The sequence below is a fragment of the Alligator sinensis genome, unplaced genomic scaffold, assembly GCF_000455745.1.
Source record: "Alligator sinensis unplaced genomic scaffold, ASM45574v1 scaffold71_1, whole genome shotgun sequence".
In the NCBI taxonomy this organism is placed as follows: Eukaryota; Metazoa; Chordata; order Crocodylia; family Alligatoridae; genus Alligator; species Alligator sinensis.
Genome location: NW_005841834.1, coordinates 7,021,814 through 7,031,311, shown reverse-complemented (window position 1 = coordinate 7,031,311; position 9,498 = coordinate 7,021,814). Strand labels below are relative to the sequence as shown.

Sequence of the window (9,498 nt, the reverse complement as noted above, 5' to 3'; positions counted from 1 at the left end):
GTTCCTTTACCAGAAAGACAAGGGAGGATATAGGTAAAGTCTTGATATATAAGATATCCTCTAAATAGACTCTGGCCCTAATATAGAGCCACAGTGGATACTCTATTAACATAGCCTTCTCCCCTTTATTTGACCCATGTCAGCGGCATGTAAAATTGAAGCCCCTTAAATCTAGGCAGGTTCTAGGCCCTGTTCCTTGCCTTCTCTCCTAAGGAGATGGAAAAGCTCCATCTACAATCCACGGGTCAGCAGTGATGGGAGGCAGCCAGGTTTAGCTAGCTGCACCAGAGAGAGCGGTTTAGTAATGGCCATGCACCGCTGATATGGCCAGTGGTTCTTGCAGGTGTTTTACCACCCTGGGACAGATAGTTTTATAGTTTGCCCCAAGGTATGGAGTCACCACTGCCCCACCCTCTGAGCTTGCATATCTGATTTTAGTCCAGTGTCAAGCAAACAGGAAATGACCTATCCTTCCCTATGTTGTGGAAAGGTTATTTATTATTAGGGAAGGACTATACATTAGGGTTATTTAGTCTGGAGAAGAGAAGACTGAGGGGGGATTTAGTAAGAGGCTACTAAAGGGTGATTATAGAAAGGCTGGAGATGAGCTTTATCTTGTGGCCACAAGGGACAGGACTAGAAGCAATGGCCACAAGCTGCAGAGGATATTTAGGTTGCAAATTAGGAGGAACTTCTGAACTATGAGGGTGGTTAAACATTGGAACAGGCTACCTAGAGAAGTTGTGGAGTCTCCATCCCTGGAAATTTTCAAGAGCAGGTAGGACTGGGATAGTCAGGGATGATCTTGCCTTGAGAAGGGGCTGGATCAGATGACCTTATGATGTCCCATTTAGTTCTACTTTCCTATGATCCTATATTTTTCCTAGGCAATATGCAACTGAACAAAGGAACTATATATTCAACAATGGAAGAGACCTTGGTTTAACAAGCAATATGGCAGGGACAGTTCACATTCACATTTCAATAGTTAGATTTATGCAGTGGTCTGAAATACACATTTCATAAAATAACAGCTGGCTGATCCTGAGATCAGATAAAATAAATATGGATTAAATTGTTTTTAAGAAATGCACTTGGTAAAAACATGCCAGAAGGAGTTTCCACACTTAATATTGGACCGTCCACAGAGAAATCAGATCGGAAGCACAAAAATGGTCATGCAATACTCACATAAGAGATATTTGTCTTGGATTAAATTTGTCCCTAGCACAAAGCCTAGCCCTTAATTAGAGGGTTCCTGAGTGGGACATGAGTGGCAGCCGGGTCCTGTGCTAGCCGCTGTCCAAAAGCAGATTTCATCTTCTGTGATGTATATACACATACATATTCATATACCTATACACACACACATATATATATACACACACACATACACACACAAACATACACACACTTCTACCACACACGAAAGCACATACATAGCTGGTTCAGGGTCCAAATGAAGGGCTGTTGGCTAAAGAGTTGTGTGGAACTTCATATGGAATCTGAATTCTTCCTGCTCTAGGAAGTGTTTGCCACACACTAAGCAAGTGCCACCTTTGTGTGTGCGTCGCACATGACTGTCATGGGCTGCATGTGAGGCAAAGGCTTTGCCACAGTATTTACACTTGAAGGGCTTCTCTCCCGAGTGCTGGCGGATGTGAGTGCGCAGGATACTGGATGCTGTAAATGCCTAAGGATGTGATGGTTGATGAAAGAGAAAAAAGAAGAGTATTTAAAGTTATACAATTAACTACAAAACTATCATATAAAGGTCCCACTCCACCCAGTATGGCCAGGTCAGTCTGCTAATTAAGATTCAGTCAGTGTATTCCTCCTTCAAAAATCTTCAGAATTTCCACAGCACTGACAAATTATTTTCTTCATTCAGAAAAGAAGCCATAGAAACAGGACTGAAAGGGTTAGACAGTTCTGTCATCCAAAGCAGTAGGTATAGCCAGGTCTAACTCCAGCAAAGTCAGTGGAATTACACTGATAGAAGAAGACAGTCAGATTGGTTTATTAGACTCAAAATATTTCTGACCAGAAGATACAAGCATATATATTTCTGCATGTCAGAGAAGGTTGGATAAAGTCAAGTGTCTTTCATTATCTGTAGTAGTGTTGCAGTGTATTTGTAGCTGTGATGGGCCAGAAAATATATAAAAAACAAGGTTTTTCTGATGATATCTTTTGTTGGACCAACTGTATATTTGGGAGAGATGTTAGCAAAATTTCAGGCATGAAGCATCCTTCCTCAAGTCACTTCAGGAGCTGAAGAAGGGCACCTTGGGCCTAAAAACCTGCTTAACATTTCACCCAACTATAGAGTTGTCCAATAAAAGAGATCACTAGGAAAAAACCCTTGCTTTGTATTTAATTAAGTGTATTATTGTATATTTCCCTCTTTGTTACAATCTTTACTGAAAATATTTTAACTAAAAAAATATATTTTTCCTATATAGGGATTTGCTTATATTTACACAAGCAAGGAAACACAATAGAGAATTAGGATTCAGCTGTCAGAAATCCAGCATTTCTTTATGTTTCTGCATACTCTCATCCATCATACCTGATCCCTCCTTTTCTGGGAAGAGATACCTCCCAGCCTGTTTTCTTCTTCCTTATCCAATAAACACTTCAGCATAATCAACACATTTTCCCACCCAACTGCTATTCCTTATGGACTTCAGTACTGTACTGAAGCCTTAGCTGCTTTTGTCATACAGGAAGCAGTGGCTTAAGTACCCAAATAAGGTAGGCAAGAGTAGCAACAGCAAGAATGTATTTTGAGCAGATTGGTAAGAACAACACTGGGCTACATCCCCATCTGCTGTGAATCATCATAGTTTTTAGCAACAAATCTTTTCAAGCCACCCTTCAAACCACCAGATCTTTGTCCTCAGTTCTGTTCACACAGGGGATTACAGGCAAATGTTGCCAAGCCTCTGTGGAAAAGAGGATCACTGCCCTTCACAGTATCCTCTCTTTTTCATTTCAAGGACCTCGGGAAGGAGGATAGCGTGGGAATCAGGTAAGTCCAGGATGCCAGATGTGGGAGACAGGGGGTCAGGAAGAATGTATAATGGCCCATTTCTCCAGAGCCATTTAGTTTAGGTAGAAAAGACAATGAAGGCAGGCTGTATTCTATTTTCAAGATAGCTTTCCCTGGTGGGGGAGTCACTGGAGTTGCCACTGCTGAGGGTAGGACAAAGAAAAAGAAACAGCAGTAGACAGAGATGCTGGAGCTGGATGGTTCTAGCCACATGCAGCTTCCCAAAAGTCAAGTGTAGCTTGGATTATCTATTCCATGGGGACTCAGATCCTTCACCTTGATAGAACAATGGGAGGGGAACAGAAGTCCCTTCCTCAAAGTTTTCTCCAATGGTTTCTCCACAGAAGCATGTAAGCCAAGTTATGGTTTCCAGCCCTTACTTACAACTGCAGCTTTAAAACAACAGAAGGTAGTATTGATTTGGATTATTAGTGGTAGTTGTACCAGAAGCTGAGGTTTCTGAACAAAGCTATACAGTCTATGGTTTTAACTTGTATTTTAGAGCTAAGCCTGCATATAAATACCTAATTTCTCACCTAACCATGTGAGTAAGCCTTACTCAGAAAGAGTTTCATTACTTCAAAGTAAATAGATAATTAGAACAGGTCTGTGGAACAAGTCCTATTCACTTTACCCATTAAGTAGTGCAAATGAATTCAAAGACTGTTCACTGGGGAAGGGAGCAGAAATAAACTCATGTAGTAAGTATTTCAACCCATTCATTCTTATCTAAATATCCAACACACTTCTGGAGCACCACACATTCATTTGTAGATTTCATCCTCACAACACCCTTGTCTGAGAAGGAAAATGTTATTGATTTTATTTACAGATCAAGAATTTAAACGTAGTATAGATGCTTAAAGTCATCCAGGAAATCTGACTCCATCTGCTGTTCCATATCTCAGTCCAATATCATGCCCAACATTTCATCTTCCCTGTCACTTCCATATTCTTTTTGTTATAGAAGTGTCCCAGATGTAAGTAAATTATAGATTAATTTATTTGGGTCTTTGAATAATCTATGAAAAATCCAGTGCATCCCCATCCCTTCAGTTTTGAACTAGAACAATTTAAGAGAAATATAAATAAAAGAATCTACACTCATGCTATATATTGAATCTAGCACAGAAATCTACATGAGATGAGCAATTAGACAAATACAAAGCAAGCTTCTGAATGGATTGTGTTTTCTTTTACCTTGTTACAATACACACATTTGTAGGGTCTTTCTCCAGAATGTACCCTCATGTGTTTGTTCAGGCTTGAAGACTGGGAAAAACTCTTCCCACATACTGAGCACTACAGGGACAAATAAAGTTAACATCAACATTAACCAGCTAAAGATTTTCTATCAAAAGGGCAGTGAAAAAACAGGGGGGACAATGACAAACATATGGGGATGTGCATGTTTGTATCTACACATACACACACACACATGCTCCGTAATCCTAACTAATAAAAATCAAGTTAAAAGCCATCAGATTCTTTGTAATGTCCCCAAAACGATAACAAACTTGCACAATTTTGAAGTTGTTTCTAGTGGGGAGGCTTAAAATGGATTCATCTATCAAAAAAGCCAATAATTCATTTTTCATCAAAACATTAATTAAACATATTGATGTCCTTGTTTACCAAAATCTGGTTTGGAGTTAATGAACAGTTTTGTATCCAGTGTCAATGATATGATAGTCTGGATAAACATTTCACAATAAAAAAGTAAACACTTTTTAAATAATTGTAATTTCTGAAAAATATATTTTTTTATTAAAAAAAATATATACAGAGTGTCTCAGATAGCTTTAATATCTGTAAAATGCTGTACCTATGAGCACTTTACACTCAGAGCAACTACACATGCGACTCAGCTGAGTGTGTGCACCACTTTTAACAGAATCAGTAGTTATCTGTAAAATGTACTTCTAGGGCTGCCAGTGATGGGACAGATGCTGATTTAAAGTCCATAAAAATTAAATGAAAGATTTACATTGGCATCAGTTAAATTTGGATCAGGTCACAAGTGGTTATTTTTCAGCTATGATTTGCCTGAAATAAATTCTCTCTCACCCATAATATTCAAATAAATTAAGTGAAAGAGAATTTTTTTAAGAAAAAGAAATTGTATGCAATGTGGGCAGTCCCATAAATGCAGTATCCTCTGACCCATTTCATTTTTTATGGCTATGTACAATGGATATTTTCCCTGTCCTGTTTTGACTGACAATAACCTTTCTTCTGCATGCATTTCAAAATAAAATGCATAAATTCCAAGAAGAGATAGCCAGAAAGAGAAAAAAGAAATATTGAAACATAATATATGGTGTTCCAAAATTTGTTGAATAAACCCACTTTTGAAATCTCTAATCCTTACTCCTGAATAAATATGATGTTATTATTAAATTGTAACATTGTCACTAAGGAATTTCACCTTAGTTCTGGGAGGTTCCATAAAATAGGGAGACATTTGGAGGATGATTTTTCAAAACACACAGGAATGAGGGCATACATACAAATACATACAGTTGTTACGTATGATTCAACTGTGTCACCTTCAACATCCTAACTTTATCCTGATATAGAATTTATGAGCATGTCTTACTCTCACTTTTTCCATGTTTCTGACAAGCTAATGGCAAAGATTAGTCAAATATCACACCATGGATTTGCTCCCATAAAGGAATATCCTAGCACCCTATTTTTAAAACACCATCCCCTTAAAGTATATAGCAGAAGCAAGAGTGCAGGAACCCAAGCTATATAGTAAGTGTCTCAGTGGATGCAAATATGCAGAATTTATAACAACTCCTAAACCAGGGAACTAACTCTCTAACTGAATTCCTGATTCATACAGACTCTTCAAGGATGATAGGCAAGGTATTTCCTGGTCTGATCATCTCTTCAAGCCTGCATGCTTCCTACTTTCTGCTGCCTGATGCCCCAAACCAGACAAGTTAAAAAAAAACCTCTCAGGGCAACTGTTAAAACAGGCGCCATAAAGTTTTAGAATAAGGTAGGCAACGAGTTCAGAGGCACCCTGGCTCTCCTGCCTGCTCTCCCTGGGCTCTCCCCACGGGACAAATATTAGCAATAGGAAGGCAGCTTTAAAGAGACAGAGAAGTGCCTGTAAAATCTCCGTTCCTGGTGCCTTTAAGTGTTCGTGATTTTAGGAACAATAAGAGCTTGCGTGCCCGGGGCTCATTGTCTGGCTAAGGCTCTTAATTGTTTTAACTCAGAGCTGATGGTCCCAATTTAAATTTCAACGCGGCTTTATTCAAGAGGGACCGGGGTTGAGAACACAGGTCGAAATTCTGAGAGAAAGCAGGAAAAGCAGCTTAACAAGCTAGGGGCAACCTCCCAGGAAAAAATAAAAGCAAACAGGATTGAGGTATTGCAGGAAGCCAGCCTCATTCTCCCTTTCTGCATACTTTAAGCATCGTTGACGCTGTAAGTTAGGTAAGGGGAATTGTTTTATACGTATTCATCCAGAGATGGGGACGTGACTGGCGATCCAAAACGATCGTGTGTAAATCCCTGACCCTCTTGTACTGAGATCTCTCTCACACCGCCAGGGTTCACTGCAAACTTCGTGGGGAGTCACAAGGGGGACTAAGAAATGTGATATTTTGAGGGTTAATGTTTAGAGGGGAAGGTCTTAACTGTGGAAACAGCTGATCATTTACAGGATAACTATCGTTTGAGGAGGTGGGGGGGAATTCTAATTCCAGGGGTTTGCTACCATTGCTCATAATAAGATTTAACTAGCCATCGCCCTGCATCTGGCAGAAGGGACTGATGGCATCCGGAAACCAAGCTCACCTTGTGAGGTCTGTGCTTCTCGTGCACGTGCAGGATGTGGATCCTCAGCCTGTCTCTTTTCTCAAAAGACCGGTCGCACAGGTGACAAGGGAATTTCCTGTCTCCTTGATCCACGCAGCGAGTGTATTTCAAGTGCTTGTCTCTGTAATATTTGTAGGCAAACACTTTGCCGCACCTCTCGCATTTATAACTCTCCCCGGATTCTGTACAACACAAGGGAAAGCGCCGTCATTCAACCACGTGGAGGATTCACGCCCTCCTGCTGGTGCTGGGACCCGGCGGAGGACAGTTGTAGCTTTTAGAAATAGTAACAGTATTACAGTAAATATTCAGGGCGCGATAATTGGCAAAAATGCAACTAGCAACGCTGAACTCTGGGGTTCCCTCCTGCGCTCTCCCATGCTACCGTCGGTCACAGCAGTGTGGAGAGCACATTCTCGCTAGGCGAAATCCGAGGAAATGACAAGTTGTGGCACTAACTTCAGTGGGGTCAGGATTTCACTCCTTGTGTCTACTACATTTAAAAGGAGATCGCCTTTTTCCTGAAGGCAGGCACAGCAAAGAGAATAACTCCGCAGGAACTATAGGCAGAGACAGAAGTCAGTCCTTCGATTTCCATCTTGGCTTTAATATCTGCAAAAGTGCATTTCTTGCAACATATAAGAACCTCCTGACCCCGACAAAACCTGCTGGTCTGTCTAGAATATCAGCATCACATTTCCCGAAATTCAAAAATCAGGCAGCTGAAGTTTTCAAGGTAAGATTAAATACCAGTGTTTCTGTTTCAGATCGTTAGATCTGAACCATCTCATCGGTTTTCTCTAGGTTTGGAAATAGTTCTGATCAGAAATGCCAGAAATATTTAAATGCCAGCTCTTGTTGGCTGCATGCCCCGATTAAGTGGTCTGAAATCAGACCTCAGCATCGAATCAGGAGTCTGCCCAATGTATCAGAGTTAAACAACTGCAAAATGTAATTTCCAAAATGCGCATTAAAACAAAGCCACAACGCATGTTTTACTAGTAGTAAAAACATGCGTTTTACTACTAGTAGTAGCATGTTTTACTACTAGTAGTAGTACTACTACTAGTAGTAGTACTACTACTAGTAGTAGTAGTAGTAGTAGTAGTAGTAGTAGTAGTATTTGCTGCAGTTTCCTCGGAACCTATCATCCTTCGCGTATATAAAATACATCTCTACTCAGAATCAACCCAGTGGTCCCGGGGTTTGCTGTCTTCCCAACAAGACAGATACCTCTGAAATCAGCCTTCCCAGAAACCAGATCTGCTGTGAATTTACTGGAGTAGGTCTATCCCTATTAATTGCCTTTACAGTTGACGAATTTAAGAGCTGTAGATCAAGACTACCTAAAACAAATGTTGTGCGACACTGAGTGTTTAATCCAGGGCAAAGAAAATATAAATACAAGGTGCTTCGTTGTGGGGATTGTGCCCTTGCCCTTAGAGAGCAGGATCGGGCCCGTGCTGCTGTTTGCTATGCCTGGCTTCCCGGCACTACACGCGGCCGCTTGAGCCCCCTGATTTTTCGTGAGCTAAAATAAACCTCGCAAAACAGAATCCAAAAGCAAATCCAGCTCATCACATGGCTTGGGCTTCCCCGCGTGTGTAGCTCGGGTCTCAATCCGTTTCAAGTGTCTGCAAGCAGCGGGTTGGGGTTTTGTTGTTGTTGTTGTTGTTGTTGCTTTTTTTTACTCGGGGCCTGGACATAAACCTCCAACCCCTCTCCACCCCCGCCCCCGGGGACCCTTCTGCCTTCGGGTGGAAAGAGGGATCGGTCCCTAGGTTTGGGGGGTTTTGTCTTGAATGCTGAGGTTTAAATTATAGACAGAAAGGACAAGCGGCACCTGTCCCCTCCTGGAGGGCTGTTGCAGGCGGCCCGCACCTGCTGGAGGTTCCAGCGAGATGTTAGGGAGGAGAAAGGTTCTCCGTCAGCCGCAAGCGGAGCCACAGAGAAATGAGGTGATGCTCCCTTTGGGGGGGTGGGGAGTCCAGGGCACCGACCTTCGGCTTGTAGCTGGGGTCTCTTCCCTTGGCTCGTGCCTTTCAGGCTGAGGGGGATGCCCAGGAACTGGAGGTAACAGTCCCCGTACCACACGAGCAGCTCCTGCTCGGGCAAGATCTCCTTGCAGGTCTCGTAAAAGATCTGGCCCTGGCACTGGACGGCCGTGAGGTTCTGCTCCTCCGGGAACCGCGCGCAGTTGACGAGGGACATCCAGTTCCCCGCGGCGCCCCTGCCGTCGATGAAGTGGCTCAGGCGGCCGTCCTCGAAAATCTGCGGGGAGACCAAGGGGCATGAGGGGGGCGCGGGGACCCCCCTCCCGCCAGCCCGGCCGCTGCCCCGGGGGGAGCAGAAGCCGCATCTACCTCCCACATCAAGGAGTTGTCATCGTACGTCTTGATCTCGCTGGTGTTGACCACTCTGCCCTGGAAGGGGCCGAAGCGGACCCCTTTGGGGATGGGCTCGGTGCAGAAGACCCCCACCTGAGGCACGTCGCCGCACAGCGCCTGCAGCACGGCCAGGCCTGCGGGGAGAGCAGAGCAGAGCGGAGCGGAGCGGAGCAGCCCCGGGGGCTCCAGGCGCGGCACGGACGTCCCAGCCCCGCGGCC

The 9,498-nt window shown here is 43.0% G+C and overlaps 1 protein-coding gene across 1 annotated transcript; it reads right to left on the bottom strand.

Annotated features, from left to right (window-relative positions):
• Nucleotides 1–1,474: 1,474 nt before the first annotated feature.
• PRDM14 (PR/SET domain 14) lies at nt 1,475–9,420 on the bottom strand (the record flags this gene model as incomplete). The annotated part of the gene is made up of 5 exons (XM_006015316.1): nt 1,475–1,693; nt 4,256–4,357; nt 6,872–7,074; nt 8,893–9,163; nt 9,256–9,420. Coding segments are annotated over 5 exons (960 nt in total), but the record flags the coding sequence as incomplete, so codon positions are not given.
• Nucleotides 9,421–9,498: the final 78 nt, after the last annotated feature.